This window comes from Phyllostomus hastatus, unplaced genomic scaffold (assembly GCF_019186645.2).
Source record: "Phyllostomus hastatus isolate PE091 unplaced genomic scaffold, TTU_PhHast_1.1 phas_scaffold_1066, whole genome shotgun sequence".
NCBI lineage: Eukaryota > Metazoa > Chordata > Mammalia > Chiroptera > Phyllostomidae > Phyllostomus > Phyllostomus hastatus.
In genome coordinates, this window is record NW_025334004.1 from 33,621,379 (window position 1) to 33,644,207 (window position 22,829).

Here is a 22,829-nt window from a genome sequence, read left to right on the forward strand (position 1 = left end):
GGGGAGCCCGGGGGGCCGCAGGCTGGGCGTCCCGGTGCTTGCCCGGGACGTCTCGCCGCCGCTCCCTTGGAAAGGGAGCTGCCCACAGCGGGGACTCACCCACGAGGGATGCGCACACGCCCACCCCACTCCCGTCCTGCAGGACAGCCGGTGGAGGGAGCGCAGCCTGAGCCCAGACGCCGGCCCTGCAGGCAGGCGGCCTCGGCCGGGTGAGCTCCCGCGCCCCCGGGATCCCTGTTCCACTTGTCTTCACGGAAGTGCACGCGGCTTTAATTATTTCTGAGGACAGATCAAACTTACTCAGGAAAGAATTAGCTCAGGAGCAGGCAGGGGGCCCCTGGAGAGAGCTTTCGGCTCCTCCCCTCCCGCCCAGCGGCTGCCTCCGTATCTGGGCCACGGCTCCCGCTGTTTCTCTTTACGACTGCGGCGCGGGGCTCCCGTCAGGGAAGCGAGGGGCCGCCCACCCGTTCCCGCTCCACCGCAGGTCCGTTGAACACCCGCGTGCCGCGCGTCCCCTGGAGCCGGGAGGGGCCGACGCTCTCCTCCAGGGGCGCCCGGGGGACGGCTCTGCACGGGCCACCGGCCCTGCACACCAGTGAGGCCGGCCCAAGGAGACAGCCTGCCCCGGGGCCCAGCTGCAGAGCGAGGATGGGGGGGGCGTGGCCGGGCAAAGCCCTGACTTCTGGGAGGCACGTGGGGCTAGCCACGGGGTCCCCTGAAAGCCGAGGGCTCCCCGGGTGGCCTGGTGGGGAAGGCGGGAGGTGGCTGTCCTCCCCTGCCCCCAGACTGGGGCCGGCAGAGGTGGGGGAAAGAAGCGGTGAAGGCCCACACCCCTGGCCCGTCCGGTGGCGCGCAGACTGTACGTGTGCCATCCGACGGGTCCGAAATGCGTGACCGACACCCCAGTGCGGATACGGGACTTCCCTCGGTGGCTGCACATGCGTGTTCGCAGCAGTAGGAGTCACTGGAGCCGGAAGGGGGCAGTGGCCTCCCCGTCCATGCACAGATGAGTGTGCACAAGAATGGTAAACACACACGGGAGGGGTGCTTGTGCAACGCTGTGAGTGTGCGGAACGCCACTGAGCTGGGCGGTTTACGTGGTGACTTGCACGTATGTCCTGCCACAATCTAAAATGCTTTAAGCACCGGGGACATTCCCCGTCACTCCCAGAACGCCCCCTGCCCTCCCAGCCAGGCTGCCCGCTGCCCGCACGGGGGGGGGGCCCCCCTGCCCTGTCCCTGTGGCCGGGGGTCGGTTCCGGGAGAGCTCCCTGCCCGTGGGCTCAGGCTGCCGACGACGCTGATCGCGGCCTGGGGTCCGGCTGTGCGGTTGCCTGTGTTCAACCTCGTGGTCATTGCCCCGCCCTGTTCCGCTGCGAGGGTACGCCACAGGTTGGCCATCCTCTGTTGGTGGACTCGCAGTTATTCCTGCTTTTAGCTTTTACTCTCAAAGCTGCGTAAACCTTCGGGTCCGGGCCCTCCGTGGACGGAGGACGGGCGTTTGCACTTCTCCGAGGTGTGTGCGTGGTACAGCCTCGTGCACCGTCACGGACAGCGTCAGTCCCCCATGGGGGCCGTCCCGGTGATGGACCCCCACTGCGGGTGGGCGTTCTTCTTCGTCTCACCCCTCGGGGGCGATGCGTGGGACCGAACTCTGTCCACGCGCTTCCTGGCCATCTCTAGGTTGAGCTCGGGACGGGCGGTGGGCTGCTCCTCATTTGTAAATGCGCCGTTTCCATTTCCGTAGTGAGTGGTGGGGCTCTTTGCGCACCCAGGAAGCGACTCCTCTGTCGCTCACCCGTGTTGGAAGCACGGGGCTTGCCGTCTTGTTCCCTGAAGCTGCCAGAGATGTGCCCTAGGACGCCGAGTAGCCTCCGTGTCTTCGGAGGTTGAGGGGCCGCGCTGCCAGAACACCTTCCGGGCGCAGAAGGGGGGACCCGGCGGCCCCCGCTGCCGCCTCCTCTTGTGTCCAAACTTCTCGTTCCGGGATAGCTCAGACCTAAAGAAGAGTGGCACAGATGATACGAAGTGTGCCCGGGTAGACGTGCCCCCGCCGCCCGCAGTACGGGCGGGACATGCACGAGCACAGAGACGTCTTCGCGGAGTCCTTGCTCCGCCCCCGACGCCGGAGCGCGCCCACTGGTCACAGCCCCACCGGTGACAGTCTGCCATGCGTTCCTTTTCTGTCCTGACCTCGGCCCGGCTGACTCTTAGCCTGCCCCTGAATATCACGACTTTTAAAGGTCTGCCAGCCGGTTCCCGTGGCGTTCCTTTCCACGGCTTGGGGCTTCCCCCGCGTGTGATCACGGCGCCTGAGGGTAAGGAGGGGGTTCTCGTCTTCCTGTCCCTTCCTCTGTCTTAGACAAGCGGCGGCCGGGTGGACGTTCCGGCCGCGTCCGCACCTCCAGGGGAGAATCGCCCGGGTCCTTGCCGCGGAGCACGACCCGCCGTGGGCTCCTCGTAGGACCGCACGCCCGCCTCCGAGTCTCCCTCGCGGAGACCTCTCAGACGACGAGCTGAACGCCACCGACGGCTTGTCTGCGCCCGTAAGGACACGATCGTCAGCGTGATTATCTTAAAGGTGCTGCGGGTCTCCCGTGCATCAGACTGGAGTCGCCTCTCCGCCCCCAAAAGGCACGGCCAGGACCCTGGAGACGGGCCTCCCTCTGCTGCGGGTGCAGCGGGCGTCCACGGAGCAGCGGCCCGCCTCGACTCTCCGGCGCCCCCTTTCTCCCGCCGAGAGCCTCTGCAGGCGCCGCCGCACACCGGCCGAGGCCCTGCAGCCGCGCACTCAGTGCAGCCTCTGCTGGGAGGCCGTTTCTTCCTCGGGGGGGTTCTCCCTCACTGCTCAGCGAGAACACGTGAAATACGTTTATTTTCCAGCCAGCTAGCTAGTTTGGATTCCCTCTAGACTCGGCTTGCGAACGGCAGGGGGCTTTCTGTTTGCCTGTTTGTTTGTTGGCGGGTGTTTTAGCTGACCTCCCCTGTCACGTCCTGCTCAGCTACAGCCCAGTCACCGGTGCCCTCGGCACTCTCCCCAGACACGTGTTTATCCGCATCGACGAGCCCTCCCAGTGCATTTTCTGTTCTCCAAGGTAACTGCGGGCGATGCTCTTGACCCCGGCGCTGCCGCCAGCCACCGCAGGCCACCCTCTCCCTCTCTCTGCAGCTCTGACCGCCAGCCCGCGTCTCCCTCTGCGAGTTCACGGGCCGTCTCGCTGCGGGAGCCGGGGCCCCGCCGACGGGAGGGCTCTGCCCGGCCAGAGGCAGCGGCCGGGGCCTGGCCCGCTGGCCTTCCCGCCTCGGGCTCCGGCCGACGCCTTCTTGTACGAAGGCCCCTCCTCGTGCTTCTCTCCCCGACACCCGGCTCCCTCTCCCCCACGTGGGGCCACGGCCGGCACCGCGAGAGGCCGGCTGTTTCAGAGGCCGCTCCACCCTCCGGGGCTTCCCTGGGCTCCGCCTGCTTCTCCTGCTCCCGGCCCCCGGAACAGGCCCAGGGGCAGAACCAGACGCCCCTGCTGCCAGTCCTGACACGGCTCGCTCTCAGCCAAGTGTGAACCGGGCTCCTCAGCTTCCTTGCTCGTCAGTGACCCCGGGGTGCAGCCCCGCTGGGGGCTGGCCCTCCGAGCGCCCCAGGGTTCGGTGGTCCGTGGGTCTCGCAGACACCTGTGCGCCTCGGCGGGGTTGGGGGTCAGTGGGCACTGCCACTGCCGCGAGCTGTGAGCCGAGGGGCTGGGGGGCCAAGAGGAGCTCCAGCAGAGAGCTGTGCCCGCCCACTTCCACGGCCACCGTGGGGGCGCCTGCGAGGGGGCGGGCACCGGCCTCGCCCACGCAGCACCGCACGCCCAGCCCACGTCACGAGCACAGCTGGTGCACGTCCAGGGGAAACGTGAGCGGGTTCTCCCAGCCCCGCGGAAGCCCAGGGTGAAACTGCTGCGAAGACCTGGGTTGTGTCAGAGGAGACGAAGACTGAGAGGAAGTTCCGGAGGGAGAGAAGCTAAAGCGACGTGGCACATGACGGCCATAGCTGCCTGCCCCCCTCCCCCGGACAGACCAGCGTCTGAGTCTCCCCCCGGGACCGCATGGCCAGGACAGGCCTGTCCTGCCCTCTGCCAAGCACAGAGGAAAGTTCCAGAAAGTTCCAAGAACCGGGCCGTCGGCGCCTCACTGTCCTCCCTGGAGTCTCCAGCAGTGGGTGGTGGGCTTGGCGCCCTCCCCTTGCCCCCCTGACAGGGCCACAGCCTGTGACTCGTGCCACAGTCGGGCCACCGCCACTGACCCCTGCAGCCCCCAGGCGCTGAGGGTGCGCGTCCCCCTGGCGTCCGGCACACACGGGCCCCGTCCACGCCCCCCCACCTCGTCTCCGGCACCAACCGCTGTCGCTGCTGGCTCCACTGTGGCATGCCGGTCCCTGCGGTCCCACCGGGGCTGGTCACAGCCCCGTAAGGGACAGGCCGACCTCACTCTCCCACCCGTCCGGTGGTGGGGCCACGTCCCGAGGTCACGGGCTCGCCCGGAAATGCCCCGGGTGCGTCCGCTCCCCCACCCCCCGCATCGCACATCTCGCTGCCCCTCCCCCCTGGGGCACCCTCACCAGACCTCCTGGTTCTGGACTGAGGCCCCTCACTGCATGGGAGGGGGGCACGTGCCTCCCAGGGCGCCCCAAGGCGCGGACCCCCGAGCAGATGGGTGCGGAGCAGCTGGCACGCAGCTCTGCTTCGTCCCCCCGGGTGGCTGTTCCCTCTCATTTCCCTCCCACTGCCCATCTGTCCACCCACGGCGGCCTCCTCCCTGGGCTCCGGGGCTGCTGGGCCCTGCCTCCCTCCCTCCCTCCCTCCCTCCCTATGGGGCTCACCTCTACCGCCCCAGCGCCCGGAGCCCGTCCCCAGGGGCCCAGGCCACGCCTGGGCACACAGGTGCACACGCCCTGTTTAAAACCCACGGCGGCGCTCGCTGGACCCTGCCGGCATCCTGGTGCACCGTCTGCCCACCGCGTTCCCGGCCGGCCATCCCCACCACCGGCCCCCAGGGTCCTGCTCCAGGGCCCTCACACCCTGAGGGTCCGAGGGCTGCTGATTGAGACTGGGGAGTGCCCCCTCTTCCCTGGGCACCCTGCAAGACCCTGCCGCCCACCCCTCTGTCCGTCCCAGCCTACGGTCCACACCGTGGTGCCTCATCCTGCCCCCTCTGGGCAGGCCAACCTGCTGGCGCCCACAGGCGAAGAAAGAAACCAGGTGAGGGAGGGGCCCCGTGTGGGCGGAGACCAAAGCTGCACGTGGCCCCCGTGGGCGCCCCGGGCTCCCGCCCCTTCCCCCGGGGACCCAGGTGGCCCTCCCCCACCCCTGGAGAGGCCTGGAGAGGTCATGCCCGTCTGGCCGTTCTCTCTGCTCAGACCCTTCCCCTCTTGTGCTTTACTCCAGGTGGTGGGAGAAGGCGGTGCTTCCTGCTCCCCCCAGAGACACCCTGAGGTGGCCAGTGTCCAGGTGGCCACCTGGCGGGCCACCTGGCAGGTCACCACTCGGGTGGCAGAGGCCAGCGATTCCTGTAACTGAAGACAAAGGAACAAGCCCTACCCCATAAATAAGGGCCCAGACCCTGGTGACAGCAGATGCTGCTGCCAGCTCGCTTGACCTGCGACCTTCGACCCCACGTGAGTGAGCTCGGCCGGCTGCAGCTTCGGGGGGGCGGAGGGAGCGGGGGGACGCACACAGGATGCCACTGACGAGGACTTTATAAATATTTAATCTTCACATTAAAACACGGGGCCGGAGAGCCATTAGGAGCTGACAGAAGAAGGGCTTGCTCTGCCCTGCGGTCGCGGGGGCGGCCGCCTCGGGGGCAGGGGCCGCCAGGACGGGGCACTGCTGTGCGTGGCGCACGAGGGGCTGAGTGACGTGGAGACCGCGGTCACGGCCCGGACCCGGGACCCGGCACCGGCACCGGCCTGTCATTCAGTCCAGAGCCTGTGCGAGCGCAGGCCGTGCTCGCAGGACGGAATGGATGGTTTATTTACGTCTGGCCGGTGCCATTAAGAATGGAGGAGAAAAGTTCAGCCCAGGATAAAAAGCTTAAATCTTGATTTTCCCCTTCCCCCTCTCAGAAAGAATGGATTCCTTGCATTGTAAATTATCCAACCCTTGTCCTTGGGTTGGCAGCTACTCTGAGCTGCTATGGACATTGCATAATCTTAAATATTGATTCTTGTTGGACTCGGGGAGGAAAGAAGTTCGCGCACACCGGGCCGCGCCGGGAAGCCGCCTGCGCCATAGCTCACCGCTGACGGCCCCTGGCCCGCCCGACCGCGCGATCCATCCTGATTAGAAAAGTTCCAGGAGGAAACCACGCTCGCTGGCCGCTGGCCGCTGGCCGCTGCGGCTGCCGCCGGGCCCACCCCCGCCCCCGGGGCTTCCTGGTCGCAGTGGGCGGGCGCAGGGTGACCCGGGCGCTGCCCGCCCTCCCGCCACGCCCCCCCCCTCAGCCCCCCACTGCGGACCGCCGCGCAGCCGGCCTGCCCGATCTCGGCCTCTGGACCCCGGGCAACAACAGCCCCCGCCAGTGCTCGACCCCCAAGACGCACAGCGAGGGGCGGCACCTGCCCCACGCCGGGAGGTGACGTCCTTGGGAAAGGGAACGCCGTCCCTAAAGCAGGGCACGGTGTGGGACGTTTGCCGCCGTCTCCCCGCCCCCGCCCCCGGCTGCGAGGGGACGAAGAGGAAAACAGGAGGAGGAGGACAGGGGGCTCCGCGCACGTCTGCGAGGGCTGGAGGGGCTGCGCCCCGTCCGTCTCCACGCACGCACGCACGCACGCACGCACGCACGGGCCGTCGGCGCGGGGAGGGGCGTGGCCACCGTCCACAGTGAAGGCGCTCCCCGCCCCGGGCGTGGCGACGCCGCTCCCGTGGCTAAAGCGGGAGGAGACCCGGACCCTAAGGGTTTCTGCGGCTCGCACCGTCCGTCCGTCCGTGGGACGCAGCTGCCGTTGCGCGCCCTGCGGCGGCTCTGGGTTTCGGCGTCTCCTACTGGCCGGCCGGCCTCGGTACCCGCCCGCCTCGCCGGGGCGGGGCCACCGCCGACTGACGCGCTCTGTGCGGCGCTGCAAAGGCCTCCCCTCCAAAAGGCCCCTAGCGTCCCCAGCTGCCCCCCGAATCCGGGCACGTGACCACAACCACTTGTGACAATGGCGCCGGGGGGCTTGTCGGGTGACGAGGCCCCTCGCCCTGCAGGTGGCCGGAGAGGCCGCCGCACACGGGATGTGTCTTGGCACGACGTGGTCACGCGTGTTCCAGGCAAGCCGGCCGACCTGGGGGTTCCCGGACTGATGAAGGCGGTTCGGTGACAAGAACGCGCCAGAGCGGCACCTCGGTTGTGCCAAACAGTGGCGGTGACACCTCAGGGGGCCCAGGCTCCTGGCAGGACTCTGACCCACCCCAAGGGACCCCCATTCCATCTTCGGCCCTATTTTGAGGGGACGGGGTGCAGGGCCGTGATGGGCCAGTTCACAAGGAGCCCTGGGGGCCCCCCCCCGCCTGCCCACGCCCACGGCCCCCCCGCCAGACCCCACGGCCGTCCTGGGCTTCGGTTCAGCCCACAGGCTGCCCAAGCCACTGGAAGGAGACGCAGCCCGCGGGCTGTGCAGTGGACACTTCACCCCACACGGGGCGTCTCCGGCCCCTGACGCAGCCCAGGGGGTGTCCTCGCACGCCCTGCCCGGGTGCAGACCGCAGGAGCCACGGGTCCCGGCTGCTGGGGGACGTGAGTCTGAGCCGCCAGCTCCAGGAAAAGCAGTTTCCCCAGAAAAACCGAAAGCCTTAATTCCCCATGAAGAGCAATGTTGATTTTCTTTTATGCTTTGATAAAAGCTCAGGTCTTTTTCTATAACAGCTTTATTGAGAAATAATTCACACGCCATACAATTCGCCCATTGAAAATGTACAATTCAACGGTTTTTAGTATATTCGCAGATCCGCGCGGCCGTCGCCGCAGTCAATCTCGGAACATTCTCCTCACCCCGCACGGAAGCCCCCCACCCCCGGGTGCCCCGGGTGCCTGCACCCCCCCCCCATTCTGTGCGTCGTTCCTGCCCAGAGCAGCACCCAGGCACGTCCCGTCTCCGAGGATTTCCCTGTTCTGGGGGCTTCCTGCAGAGGGGAACATGTCATACGTGTTTTTATGTGTGTGTGTGTGTGTGGTTGGCTTCCTTCCCGTACCGTGTTTTCCAGGTTCATTCTCGTGTAGCAAGTGTGAGAGCTTGGTCCTTTTCGTGGCTGAATAATATTCCACCAGCGGGCACACCAGACTTCAAAAACCCACCCGCCGTGGCCGTGCGGCTGCTCCCAGCTGTCGGCCGCCGAGAACAGCGCTGCCACCAACAGGCGTTGGCACGTTTTTGTGTGAGCACGAGTCGTCACGTCCCCGGGGTGGCCGGGTCCCGCGGCAGCGCCGGGTTTAACCGCTGGAGAGACGCCGCCAGGCTGTCTCGAGTGGCGGCGGCGTCCCGCGTCCCCAGCGGCGGTGCACGCGGGTCCGGGTGTCTCCGAGTCCTCGCCAGCACCAGTCCGTCCGCCTGCTTCGTCACGGCCGACCTGGCGAGCTCGAGGGGGCGTCTCAGCGTGGTTTCCGCCGGCGTTTCCCTGACAACCAGGGATGTCGGGCATCCCTTCCTGTGCTCGTGGCCGTCTGCCTGTCTTCCTTGAAGAAATGTCTGTTCGGGTCACTCGCCCATTTTTAAGTGGGGCCACCTGCCTTTTTACTATTGTGTTTCTTTTTTTTTTTTAATCATTTTTACTATTTTATTTTATTTCTGTTTAGAGAGGGAAGGGAGGGAGAAAGAGAGGGAGACAGAGAAACATCAATGTGCGGTTGCTGGGGGCCGTGGCCGGCAACCCAGGCATGTGCCCTGACTGGGAATCGAACCTGCGATGCTTTGGTTCGCAGCCCGTGCTCAATCCACTGAGCTATGCCAGCCAGGGCTGTAAGTGTTTCTTATACAGCCTAGATCACAGTCCTGGGTCACACGTGTGACTTCCCCACTGTCTCTCCCACACCCTCAGCTGCCTTCTCCCTTCCTTGGCCACGTCTTTCCATCCAAACACGGGTGTTCGTAATTTCGATGGAGTCCAGTTCACCCGTTTCTCTGCGGCCCGTACCTCTGGTGTCACATCTAAGATGCCGCACACACCACTGCCAGGTCCCTGTCACGTCCGTCGTCAAATCCGAAGTCGGAGAGACACGGCGAAGAGTCTCCTGGATTAACGCTCACCTTCAGGTCTGCGGGTCAGCTCTGCGTGTGGTGCGAGCCAGGTGTCCCGTTCGCAGTCCTTGGCTCACGGCTGGACGGTCGTCCCGCAACCGTGGGGGCGAGAGGCTCTCCTTGTCCTGTCAAGTGGCCGTGGTGGCGGTCTCGGTGCCCTCATTGGAGCCCACCAGCCGGCGATGCCTGGGGTTGCGTGTGGGCTCTCGTGCTGGCCCCCCCGGCCAGCACCTCTCCTGGGCCCACAGCACCCCCCCTGATTCCCCTTCTGTTAGTCAGTTTGGAACAAGGACGTGGGAGCCCTCCCACTCTGTTCTTCTTCAAGATCGTTTGGTTACTCCGGGTTCTGTGCGATGTACCACGTGACTTTTTTTTAAGGTTCATTTTATTCTCATTTGGGAGAGAGGGGAAAGAAGAGAGAAACATCCATCACGCGTTTGCATGCGTGAGCTGGGCATCACTTAGTTCACCACCGTGTGCCCACATCAAGCGGCACAAGCCATCGACGAGACGATGGCCCCCACGGCGTGCCGAGTGGCCAGGTCACAGACCACGGGCAGGGGCACAGGGTCCACTCCCGAGCTCCACGCCATCCGTGTGCCGTGCACGCTTCCGCCAGCCTGTCCACTCGAGGACACGGCCGCCTGGGTTTCAATAGCGGTGGCTCTGAATCTGGGCCGTTCTAGGGAGAACCAGCATCTTTTCTCTGTGGTTTTCCAATCCACAAACACGGGTGTGCCCCCACAGACGAAGATTGTCCCATTTTCTCCCGGGACAATTGTGCGGATGGCTCCCTGAGCAGACGGATGTCCGTCCAACACGGCTGTGGCGGCTTCTTCCCGGGCGTTTGGTGTGGCGTACGCTGCAGTGAACGGTATCGTTTTTAAAGTTCCACCAACCAGTCGTTACAGTTACAGAGATAGGCTTGTGTGTTGACCTTGTTGTAGTCGTCGGTCTTGCTAGATGTCACTTATTAAATTTACTGCTCTGCAGGTTATGTTGGATTTTCTTACAACACTGATTTTAAAATAATTTTCTCCTAATTCAGTAATTATTTGTTTGCAAGGAGTGGAAATCCCCTCATGGGAGTTCAGATAAAAGCGACGCCGGTGTCAGGCTGGAGGGGTGCTGGGAAGGCCGTCCGCGGGCTCTTCACCGACCGTCTGCGGGACAGTGTCCCTCGGGCCCCGCAGCCCCGGGCTCCACGCCTCTCCTGTCCCCCCCCCGTAACCCCACCCTCCTTCAGGGGGCGGAGCCTCCCTCCTGGCCTCTGACTGCCCACCCCGGGCCTCTCGCTCTGCTCCCACGTGACCTCGAAGCTGCAGCGCCCAGGACCCCTGTGCCAGGACCGTCTGCTGGGCCCCGAAGGAGTTGCCCCGCCCTGGGGGCTGCGGCAGGAGACAGGGTGGTGGGGGGTCAGGCACGCGGTGGGCCGCTCTGCTCCCAGCCACAGGGAGCACGCACCCTCCGTGACCCTGTGTGGCGCTCCACGGACAACGTGGGACACGCGTGTGCCCCGTGTGCGCGTCCACCTCCCAAATAGCCCTCCTACCGACAAGGCTGGGATGCTCACCAGCACCTTCCCCGACGTGTGGGTTTGCTCTTCCCTGCCTTCCCTCTGCACGGAACGCCGATTAGAACCCCGCTATTTTCGCTGGCTTCCCCGAGCTTTATGTCATCAGTACCTACTGTCTTGTTAAATGTGCTTCGAAAATCTGACCTTAGTAACTTAACAGAACAGATGATATTCTGTTGTATGGCTAGACCATAGTTTGATTAATTATTCCTGGTTTTAGACAGTCAGGTTCTTTTTGGTTTTCTACATAAACACACGGCAGCAAACGACCTTGAGCCCACAGTCTTGTCCGACCTCCGAGTCTCTCCTGAAGGTCAAGGCCCAGAGCGGAACCAGCGCGCGGGTCAAAGGGGGTGAGCGCTGCCAGGCCTCCCCACAGAACGGCAGCCGACCCCCGCCCCCAGCAAGGGCCGGACCACCCCAGCCCCGGCCCACAGGCGTGGGGAGGCCCTCACTTCTGTCAGTGGGACCGATGGCAGCTTTTAAGAAAAACCACTTCTAATTTAATACGTGACGCACACACGTCGTCTCGTGACTTCAACCTGATGCGTGTTCTGAGGGAGCCCGAGTGCCTTTCGGAAGGAGACCGCCCGCTGGCGTTGGCCCAAGTAAGCGGCCGTGAATATGCCCCTTGTCTTCGGGGCCCCTCTCGTCCCACCGAGTCGCAGAGGCGCGCCATACTGAGCGTGGGGCCCTCCGCCGCCCTCGCTGCAGGTGCTCTCTCTCGCGGGGGCCCGGCCCCACCCCGGCCCCACCCCGGCCCGGTCCTGCGGGCCCGCAGCGGGGGCACGCGGAGGCAGCTAAACACTCGCTCCCGCGTCGGTGGAGACTCGAGTCCCAGGCCTGGTCTCAGTGAGTGTCCTCGCCCGCCTGTCACGCAAGCGCGCTGTCCGGCCCCGTCCGCACAGGGGCGGCAGGGTTCTGGCCGGCCAGCGGGTGGGCCCCCCACGCTCCCTTCCGACCCTCTGTGTCCCCAACTTCACGGCAGCCTAGTCAGCCGTGGACCCTCGTCACCCTCCTTTTCTTCACCACGCCCTGTCCCCACGGGCGTCTTGCAGCAGGAACAGGGGCTGCTGGCCGGCTCAGCCCTGCGGCACTGCCCGGGGACCCAGCCTGCACCCTGCTGCCCCTACCATAAGGGGGCCTCTGCCCCCACTACATGTGACGCGAGGGGCTCCTCATGTCCACAGGCATCCGGTGTGGACCACAGTGACCCCAGGGCGCCGGCGGGAGAGCTCTGGGGTGGGGGTAGCAGCTCCTCCCTCCGACATCTCCTGGTGTTTTTCGGAGGCCTGGGGCAGTGAGCCTTGGCTGTGGGGTCGTGGACCCGAGACAGTGGCTGTGTCCTGAAGGGAGCCCCTGGGCCCCCGCCGATGTCACCAGACAGGCCAGTTTCCATCCCGCAGCCTGTCCGGGTGGCCGGGCCGAGTCAGGCCCCAGGTGCGGTGTGGCCCCTGAGCTCAGCTGGAACCAGCCGGGGGGCTGTGGCTCCCACCCCATCCAGAGGGTCTGTCTCCGCGGAACCCCGACGGCCTCTGAGGCCACCACCCGTGGGGGGGAGGACCCAGGGCTCACAGGCAGGGGGCTTCACGTGGCCCCTGGCCCGGTCCGTCCACTCCTCCGACCTGGGCAGGCCACACCCCTCTCCCAGCTGCAGCTCCGTCCCCTGGGGCGCGGGGGGCCGGCTCCAGCTGAGCTCCCGGGACGTCCCAAGGTGCTGACGGGACCGCAGCGCCGACACACCAGCTGCTCGGCCCTGCAGGGATGGGTGAGGCACCGTGCTCACTCGCTGCACGGAAAGCGTAGGAGACTCGGCTTGCTTCGGAGACCGTCTTTTAAACGGTGGTCTCGGGCAACCTGGGGTCCGAAGGGACGTTTGCTTCCCTCCTGCTTCTGCCCCGTGCCAGTCTTCCCAGGAGGGGCGGAGCGCTCCTCCAGACCCCGCCTGGGTGCTCGTCAGGACCCTTCCGCCTTGACCAGGCGCCCCGATGGAGGGGCTGGCGGGGAGGAAGGCCTGGTGGAACCTTGTCCTTAAGCTCAAGTCCATCCGGGTGTGTGGGGAGAGCCCCAGGAGACTGGTGGCTGGTGGTGGGTGGCCCCACGTGGCCCCGTGTGTGGCGGGAGCGTGGGGAAGGTCCCCTCGATGGCCCGGCAGGCAGGACAGGTCGGTGGAGGGGCGAGCACGTGCGCTGAGCCCGCGTGGCCGAGCGGGAGCTGGCCACGTTTCCTCGCCGAGCCAGACCATAAGCTCGATGCGTGCAGCCCGGGGCTCCGCGTGGCTCCGTGGGGGTGCGGCATCGAGCAGCCTTGGGGCGTGGGTGCGAACCAACACTCACCACGGTCGCAAGAGAGCGACTCCGCTGGACTCAGAGCTGGCGGCACCCACGCCGGGTGGGCCCACTCTTCTGCAGCCAGCCTGGTGGGGAGGGGACAGGGTCAGGACCGCCTCTGAGTGCGCCGGGGGCCGGCGCTGCGCCCGAGCGTCCCCAGGCCGGGCCCGGGGGCTGCACGCACACCACCAGCTCCCCGTGAAACCTGCGGCTCCACGCCGGGAAATGACAAATGACCAAAAAATCAATTTGTAATCTGATTGGAGGTTTTTGATTTCCTCTGATGAGTTTAAATTTCATTAAAAGCAACCTTACCCCGACATAAAAGGAACCCGTGAAGGGTAAAACGGGGGATTGTCTCACCGCGTCCAAAGCGGCGCGACTCCTTTGTGTGATTTATTCACGGCGTTAATTGTGAGGCCGGCCCGGGGTCCGCTGGCAGCTGCGCCCTTATCAGCACCGGGATCGGCGGGGGCTCGGGGCGCAAGGACTCGCATTCAGAAACCACCCCGGGGCGTATCGACGCCCAGCCACCGGCTGCCCTTATTGTCTGCGGGAGGGAGGGCGGCCCCCACCGCTGCCCAGCCTGCCTCGCTGCCCTCGCCCAACTGCGTGCATCCCCTGCAAAAATGGGTCCTCCAGGCCCGGCCCGTGGTCTCCACAAGCCACGGGCGTTGTCCGAGGCCTCGTCGGGGCGCCCTGGGCGCGGCGACCAGGTGGCGCGGCTTCCGGGGGGGACGGCCTCTCCTCCTCGCGGCGGCCTCCGCGCCGCTCTTGTTGACCCACTTGATGAGTATGGATTTCATGAGGTCTTTTTCAGCATCTGAACTATAAAAGGTTCAGAATGACACCACCCCTTATAGACAAAAGATAACCTTGCCCTTTGAATATATCGATTCTTTATTAACTAGGCTGTTTAATGCAATGAAATGAGGCATTAGATTGAAGCCCATTTCGAGTGCTTTGAATAATCTTTAAAAGCCTGAAAGACCTTAAAAGGGGGCCTGGTGGTAATTGGCACTCCAGCGGAGAGAGAGGCGCCGCTTGCTTCTCGTCCGAAATTCAAGCGTGCGAGCGACCCTTGTTGTCTCCCCAGGTCGCAGGGCCCGGGCCCCTCCCCGGAGCTGGCGCCCCTGGCCCAGAGAGCTGGGGGGCAGGGGAAGCGTGCCCCCAGCCCGCCCTGCAGCCCTTCCAACGGAGCCTGGGGTGGGGGGTGGGGGGCAGGGGAGCGGGCAGGCTGCGGCTCTGAGCGGGGGGGAGCGGGGGGGGCCGGGGAGGGAGGGCCCCGGGAGCCCCGATGCTGTCTCTGAAAGGCTGCAACACGCAACAGGCAGGTGGGCGGGCGCAGGAACCCGGCCGTCCTCGGGCGGAGGCGGGAGTCACAAGTTTCTTTATGTTTTGAGTAATTGTTTCCTGTTTTGCTCAGCAGCACAAGCAATTAGGAGGACATTTGCGAGCGCTAATTTGGATCACACTTGTGCGCACGTGTGAGAGCGAGAGCCAAAACATGCGCGGCAGCCTGTCGCCGAGGAGGGGCTGGGAGAGGGGCGGGGCGGGGCGGACCGCGGGGGGCGGGGGGGGGGGGTGGCGGACCGCGGGAGCGCGCACGCCGCAGCTGGCACCGGCGTGCCGAGCAGGCCCTCCGTGCTGCTGGCAGCTGAGCCCACGGAGCTGCAGTCGCGCCCACGGGGGCCCCGCAGCGCGTGGGGTGTCGGCTGTGGCCTGGAGTCAGGGGTGGCACGGCGTCCCTCGGGCCAGGCCTCAGCCGACACCAGCACCTGCCGCCCTGCTGTCTGCCCGCCGCGTGCTCTCTGGAGCCGTGTCTGGGCCAGGTGGGGCCTGTGATGGGGAGCGAAGGAGCATTAGCTCCACCTGCCAGACCTGCAGTTCAGAAGCAGAGCGGCTGGGGATGAACCGAGCCCCGCCCTCCCCCTCCCCATCCCCCTCCCCCTCGTGGGCCTGGCCAGTGTGTCTGTCCCCAGGGCGGCTGCAAACACAGGTGGCCCCTCAGGGACCAGAGCCATCTAAGTCACTGTAAGACTCTCTCTCTCTCTCTGCAGGTCTGGCCACTGTTTGCGGACCGCTCCCTTTGTAGACGGTTCTCGCGTGAATCCTCTTTGCCCAGAGGCGGCTCCGGAACCCGGGCGTGCCGACACGGTCCCCACCGTTGGGACTTCCAACGCGGGTCCGGCCCCCCGTGCCCGCAATCAAGACATGAAATCACCCGAAGTGAAATTCACAGACAAGAAATACTTTAATTAAATATTGTGTAAAATGAACATTTTTATACAGTTAAATATCTGAAAAAATGTACAGATAAAACAATCTTATCGCAGGGTCTTTAACAGTAAAATCTACCATTTAGTGAAGCACTCGACGCCGAGACGGCAGAGCGACGAGCCGCGGACTAAACACAAACCGAGTGCAGGGGAGAGGGGCTGGCGGGCGCTCCGGGCGGGCGCTCGAGCTGGTTCTCAGCTCCAACCCCGACCGACACAAAATGAAACGGAGGCGACCGAGTTGCCAAGTCACTTCCTAGGCTTTTCCACGTAGCTAAGCCCCGCCGGCCACTCGGGGCCGAGGCGGGACCTGCTGGCCACCGGGGGTGGGGGGGCACTCTGACTGTTTACTTAGTCCCTGGAGTGAACACTTTTCTAAGTGGTGCATCGTTTTTGCTTTTGGTCGAGAACGTTTTTTAGAAGTCCCTCCTTGTTGTTGTCAGTGTGATGTCTGCTGCAGTTGGCCGCGAGCCGGCCACGTCTGTTGGGCACCCTGGGCACAGAGGGGAAAAAACGCGGCCCCCCCCCCACCATGGCCTTGCCGCGGGTTTGGCAGGAGCAGGGGCCCCCGGCTCTGCAGGTGCGGCCCGCACTACAGGGTCTGACCCGACACAAAAGTATCGTTCGGAAAAATGGAAGGCCGGGGCCATTTTCATCCCCCACCCCTCTGGGGAGGGGAGGGGAGGGGAGCACGGGGGGCGGGGGGCTCGCGGCAGAACGCAGCATCAGCATCGGACGCAGAAAGGAGTGACGTGGGAGTTACCAGGTTTGTGCTTTTGTGTGCTTTTGTGTGTATGTGTGTGTGTGAGTGTGTGTGTTTGCTCCGCACCTCTCCGGGCGAAAGCAGATCCGCAGCCGCGGTGCAGGCCTGGGGGCCGATAGCACAAAGGTTCTGGGGAGAAGTCCACTTTTAAGGCATCAGAAAAGTTCATGTGGCAGACATTTTAATTAAAACATCAGAAGTAAATTTTATTTTAAACTTTAGGCCTCTGAATTTTTCCAGTAAACACAGTTTCAGCTATGTGGCAAAAGTCATGGGTGGCAGCTAAAATGACTTTTCTTACATTCGACGGAAAGATAAAATGAGATAAGGACACAGCCCCAGACGGCGCCGCCTGCCCACGGCCGCTCCACCACATGCACGGGCTGTCCCGGGGCCTGTCGCGGCCGGGCGGCGCCGCAGCGCTCCGACTATACAGCGAAGTTTTTCTTCAAAAGTATTTGTTCAGATAACTTAAAAATAATATAAAAATAAACAATGAATTTGACTTTTCCTCAACATAAAAAAAAAGAAGGATGGAAAGTCTAAACAATAGCAAACGTTTTAAGTACAAATGAAACGCAACGACACTGGTTCCTTTTGACGAAGCAGATCGAAGAGACGGTTCTTGGCTTAGCGCGCCTCCCAGCGCCGCGGCGACGCCAGGCCGTGGCCCGAAGCCAGCGCGGACGAGGAAAAGGAAAAGAGGATGGCGGGAAAAGCAATGTACAAAATCTCAACGATAAATACAATATTTATAATTGATATGTTACAAAATAAAGTCCCTTAGCAACTGCAAGTGTTCATGGAAAAGTGTTGAATGAGACCATTTTATTCCTTATAAGACACATAAGGAATAAAACTTGTGTTTTTTTTTCTAAATATTTAAGTGACTCTGAAAAAAATTCAAGACAAGTGTATAAATATTTAGCTACAACTTTGGCAAAATCACAAAAGTCTACAATTTTATAACCACATACAAAACACATTAGGGAAGAAGGATCTAGAAGTCGAAAGGACAATTTCTGGTACAAGAAACATGGACCTCACAGTAGCCTAAGAATGCAATCGTATACAGTACTAGCAAAAGTGGGAAAAATGTCGCAGATCACGCTTGCTCAACAGGAAGCTCTAGCAGTGGGGGAATATTTTAACCAACAGACAGTAGCATTTTTTTTTTTCCTGTCAGTGTGCTTGTTGAAGGCAAGAGAATTCAATATCAAAGTTACAATTTCTAACTACAATAAGTTACAAAGTTTCATTTCATTAAGATGAAGGTAAGCAATGGGAACCCCGCCCTCCCTCCCTGCCACCCCGAACTCTAATCATGTCGTCGTCCTCTCTTCCAGGTCGATGGCTCATACCTCCTTGGCCCCCTTGTTCACCACAAAAAAATATTTCACATTATAGAGATACACAACCATTGTGAATCTAAGGATGGGTACGGGAAATGTCTGGAGGCGTTCTCCTCAGTGTCTCATGGTAACCAAAACGGTGCATTCACAAAGCTTCTCCCAACACATAGCAAGTACTAGACGGGGCCAAGACGGGGTCAGAAACTCGATACAAAATAGGCGTCGCTTTGCTGTCCTCGTTTTGCAGGACTGAGAAATGGGGAAATGTGAGAAAAGTTCGGTCAGTAAAATGGAATCGTTCATGAGGAAGTAGGCTGTTTGCATGTCGGTTCTTAACAGTTTAAATAAAATCTTTAAACAGAGTCTCTTGTCGCATTCCGACCGCTGCCGACGTATTTGAAGACGCCGCCTCCACCAGCGTGTCTCAGTACGCGAAATGCGTCCCCTGAAGTCGGTCCTCGGACGCTGGGTGCTGCGGAAGGGAAACAAAGGCCCCTCACATCGGCGGGACTACCAGCCCAGACATAGCTGCAAGAGAGAGACGGCCGGTTACCGGGGCGGCCGGGCCAGGCGGGGCGGGCCCGGCTTCCTCGTGAGCTCTCCCCCTGGGTCTCCGCGAGCGGCCCTCCGGTCACCGGCCTTGGGCGCGGTGACGGCACGGGGACCTGCTGCCGGGCGGGGATGGGGTGCGCGCTGGGACAGAGCCCTGCGGCCCGCCCCGGAGGCTCCTGCGGCTGGCCCTTCTGCGCGGGAAGGCGGAGCTTCCCACGCCCCTCCGTGGCTTGTGTGCGGCAGATGGAGGCCCAGACTCCCCGGGGGCCACTCTGCCCGCAGACCTGAACCAACCTGCCCTCTCTCTCCCTAGGTGCGAGCCACACACGCCTCTGCGTCCCCTCTGCGTCCCCTCTGCGGGTCGCTCAGTATCGTAATGGTGAGTCGCAGGCCCTCCACGGTCAAAGCCGCTGCAAGCCCCCTGCCCCGCCCCCTCCAGGCCGGGGGCTTGGGGGGCCCCCCCGAGGGGACTGAGTCACAGCTGGGCCTCAGGGAGCTGTTTTTCCCCGTCTCAGAACGAGAGAGAGACAGCCTGGTGCCAAAACGCCCAGGGCAGGGCACGCCGTCCGGTGGGATCCTGGCGCGGACGCCGCGTGCCATCTTTCCGCTTTAGCGTTGTTTGGTTTTTGTCAGAAGGATGGCTCTCGTTAATTATGTATCGCACGTTAATACATTTGTTCGTGTAGTGACGCGAGCTTCAATTTCCCAGCTCATTAATTTCAACGCCATTAATTTATCCCCGACTCACCGTTACAACCTTAGGGTGTGGAGGCCCCGTGCACGTGCACACGGCTCGCGCGGCCCCGGCCGTCACCGGGGCCCGGCACCGCGCGGGCGGCGGGTGGGCCTAGGCACCGGCCTGGGAAGCGGCTCTGGGCCGGTGGCTGCTGCTGGCCGGGGGGCCGGGGGGGCCGAGCGGCAGCGCCTGGGGGCCTGGGCGTCCCTCTCACACACTGACTGACAGAGGTGGTGAAGACAATTATTTCAAATCACTGATACCTTTCCAGTTCCTTTTTTGAGCATTAGTTCATCAAAGTGAAATATGCCACCGACTTCACAAAAGGGCCAGTTTGTCTTCTCCACGGTAGCGTCCTCAGCACTCAGCAGAGAGCCTGGCACATAGTAGGCGCTCAGTAAATACTGGTGGAACGGATTCGTGTGTTTAAAGGAGCTACTGGGTTTGTTTTTCACCAGGAGGAGCATACACCAAAGGTGTCTGAAAGAGGCCAGACGGCGGCCACTTAATCTCAGCGCCTGTGGGCCTCAGGGTTCCCCGGAGAGCCAGCTGGGGCGCTCGCGTGGCCCTGCCTGCCACGGGCAGCAGGGACCCAGAGGGACCAGCCCCGGCAAGCCTTGGGGGCCTGGATCCGCTGCCCTCCCCAGGGACGGCGGGCGGGCCCCTGGCCTGTTACTCCCAGCCCAGGAGGGCAGGCTGCTTTGAGGTGGGGCCCGTAGGTGGCATAAGGACCCTCCATCCCCATCCTGGGGCTACTCTGCTGCCTCGAGAGTTAGGAGGCTGTGACCCCGGAGCTCGGGGCGGGGCCCACGCCCTGCTCTGGCTTTGGCTCTGCTCCACTGACCACACGCCCAGTCCGCCCCACATGGTGCTGCCAGCCCCCGACTGGCACCACCAGGACACTAAGGCTCTGTTGGGAGGCTGAGGACGATCTCTCATCGCCCAAGAGGAAGACTGTGGGCGTCATCTCCGTGAGTGTGGGGGGCGGGGCTGCCTCCTGGCGGCCCACAGGGAGCATGCAGTGGCCCGGAAGTGCAAGGACTCCGAGAATGTGCCGGAAGGCCGGGCCGGAGCCCCAGGCCCCAGGGACACACCCGTCACTGGCCTCCACCCCTGGCTGTGGGGCCCGGCCTGCCCCCCAGAGGCCACTGGGGACAGTCCCGCCAGGACTGCAGGAGCCCCCCCAGGCCCGTCCTCGGCCACGCGCGCCCCTCACCTTGGAGTCCGTTCCCGTTGGCGCTGGTGCAGGAGGGAGGAGGAGAAGCTTGGGGCCGGACCACGGGCGCAAAGGCGCTCTTTTGTTTCACTGCAGAGATGACATTGGCAGGTGAGAATGAGAAAATGCCGTGCGCACCGCTACAGTTTGAAGGGAGGGTGACCGAAGAGGCTGCCATGGTGGGGCTGGACGGCACTACTGCAACAAAGCAAACACGGTCAGGACGCGCGGCGCGTGCGGGCAGCACGGCGCAGAGAGCCCGCGGGCCGCTGGGGCCGCCAGGGCCGCGGCCCGAGCGCGCCGCCTCTCTGGCGTGGCCCCTCTCTGGACGACAGGCAAGCGCTCGTGTCGGACTCGGTTCCAATTGGGCGGCCCCGCTCGGTTCCGATTTGGTTTGGGCTTCCGGTGCGGTCTCGCGGGGCCCGTGGGAGGTCAATTTACTGTCGCCACGCGGGTGCCCAGCCTCCACAGCCACCCTTCCTTGCGTCCAGTAGCTCACACCACAGAACATCCAAGCAAGGCACACATTTGACTTTGCAGTGAGAAATGAATCCGTGTGATGACGTGTGACAAAAACAGACACTTACTGCCATAGGGAGAGTTAGCGGAGGAGCCATTAAGAAATCCAGGCGAGCCAGGGACCCCTAGATTGGCCATGGCGCCACTTCCATATCCATTCATGCTAGTGCTGACTGTGTTGTAATTGGACTGCTGGGGGGTACTGCTGGGCACGTAGCCTCGCGGGGACACGCTGCTCGTATTGCGACTGTAGCCGACTGTTAAAACCCCCCCCCGGCCAAAAATAACATTATTAACAGGGAGAGACACTTGGGGGGTGGGGTTTCCCCGCAAATCTCTACCAATCATAGAGTAAACATTTGTGATTGACCTCACGCTGTGCTCGAATCCCGGCACCCCCAGCAGCCGCGCCGACCATGGCACGCCGACCCCTGCGCGTGTCATCGCGGGGTCCGGCCTGGCTCTGCCGGCCTGGCCTCGACCTGGCCGTCAGCTGCTCCCGCGGCTCTCCTTAGGAGCGATTCCCAGCAGCCCGGACCCCCAGTCTGTCCCCCACCAGGTGAACTCTCTGCCTCTGCAGACCTTCAAATGCCATGGCTGACAGGGACAGCTTGTTTGTGGCCGTAACGCCCCACGAAAGGCCGTTTGGGGGTCTTCATTTCCAGGCTGCTCTTAATCTTAAGTGGGGGGAGGGGAGGGGAGGGGGAAGGGAGGGGCAACCCGCCGCGGGGTGTGCGGGCGCGCAGGCCCAGCGGCGCGGCTGAGCTGTCTTCGGGATCACTGCCCGCCCAGGTGTGTTCAGAGGGGGCCTGAAACGGACTGAATGAACCGACTCAGGTAGCAGGCGCTGCGCCCCCCAGCTGCCCGAGGCGGGGAGAGGCGGGCACTTCTTCTCCTCTGTTCGTTCCAAACTGGGAGGCCAAGCCCTGCCCACGCAGCTCGCCCAAGGAGGGTCCCGCCAGCTGCCTGTTGTCACCGCTACCCTACGGCTCACCCCAGACTTCCAGGAAAGCCAAGCTGCTTACGAATAAACTTCTAGCAAATCCCATAACCTGAGGGGAAGCTGACACGGCTGCTAACAGGTCCTCTGTTTTGTGCACGGCAGTTGTGGGCGCAGCCACCAAGGCACAACCCCGCTGGACTCGGGACGGGCCAGCTGCAGCCGAGTCTCACCCGCCCCACGCAGGGGGTCAGGGCAGGGGATCCCGGCGGGGGTGCGCCCCACCCGGCCGCCTACCTTGGTCATTGGCTTGCGACGTCTCCGACACGTTCACAGCGAGCTGGCTGCTGAAGGAGTTCACGCCCATCATGCCCGTGTGCGCGGGGGTGTTGCCCAGCGTGGGGATCTGGTTGTGATTGCGAGGGACGCTGTACAACGCCTCTGCGATATCAGCCGCCCGCTTCAGGATGATCTCCTGGGGTAGGAGGGGCGCCTGTCACCAGAAGCCGGGCTCTGCAGGAAGCTACTGGCCCCTGGGAGCCCAGCCCCAGGCCCGCAGCTGCCCCAGGCCCCGCCCAGCGTAGGCCCCGCCCACCGCAGGCCCCGCCCACCCGGCCGCTCCACCACACCTCCCTGGGACAATAGCCGTGCGCCACCGCTGGGGGGCAGACTGGGACGAACGCATTTTTCAATGGGAAATGAAATTCCCTTGGGAAATAACTTCAAGGTGCTTCTGGGACGGCACAAGGTCTGTACGGCGCACCCGCAGCCACAGGCCCCAGCGCACGCACGGAGTCCAAGCAGAGGCCCCCGGGGCTGAGTCTCCGGGTCCCGCAGCCCCAACAGGCCCCCCCACCCCCGCCCCCGGTCCCTGAGCCCACTGGGTGGATGTCAAGGGGTCCTCTTTCCCGTGACAAGTTCTGCCTCCGGCCCCTGACTCCGGCCTGTCCTCCTCTCCTCGCAGTTAGCACGGGGACACCCACGCGCAAGAAAGGCTTTCTCACCCCCGACGCTCGGGCAGCCGTTGTGCCCAGGCCGCGGGGCAGGGGGGTGGCGGGGCCAGCGCCGTGGCCTACCTGGTTGTTATGCGGCATCCCGTATAAAGCTTCCACGAGGTCGGCCGCCCTCTTGAGCAAAACTTCCTGAAAGAAAAGCACAGCGGTGACCCACAGGAGGGACAGAGCGCCACCCCTCGGAGAAAGCTACCAATTTCCAAACCCTGCAGGCGGGAGAGCCCCCTAACCCCCGGCCTCCCCGTCCGTCCTGCCCCTGCGGGGACAGAAGGCAGGCAGGAGGCCATGGCTGGTGTTCAGAGC

The 22,829-nt window shown here is 63.6% G+C and overlaps 1 protein-coding gene across 8 annotated transcripts in view; it reads right to left on the reverse strand.

Moving 5' to 3' along the window:
• Positions 1–17,514: 17,514 nt before the first annotated feature.
• EBF3 (EBF transcription factor 3) overlaps positions 17,515–22,829 on the reverse strand; it is a 108,861-nt gene continuing 103,546 nt past the window's right edge. For 2 of the 8 annotated variants that reach the window (XM_045854062.1, XM_045854063.1), the window contains exons 12-17: positions 22,590–22,655; positions 21,811–21,988; positions 20,642–20,830; positions 20,055–20,252; positions 19,102–19,214; positions 17,515–18,078 (exon numbers count right to left, since the gene is read on the reverse strand). In XM_045854062.1, coding sequence (XP_045710018.1) covers positions 18,061–18,078; positions 19,102–19,214; positions 20,055–20,252; positions 20,642–20,830; positions 21,811–21,988; positions 22,590–22,655 — 762 coding nt within the window. In that variant the 3' untranslated portion in view covers positions 17,515–18,060. The remainder of the gene's footprint in view (positions 18,079–19,101; positions 19,215–20,054; positions 20,253–20,641; positions 20,831–21,810; positions 21,989–22,589; positions 22,656–22,829) is intronic. The other 6 variants (XM_045854065.1, XM_045854067.1, XM_045854064.1 and 3 more) reach the window with 3 other exon arrangements.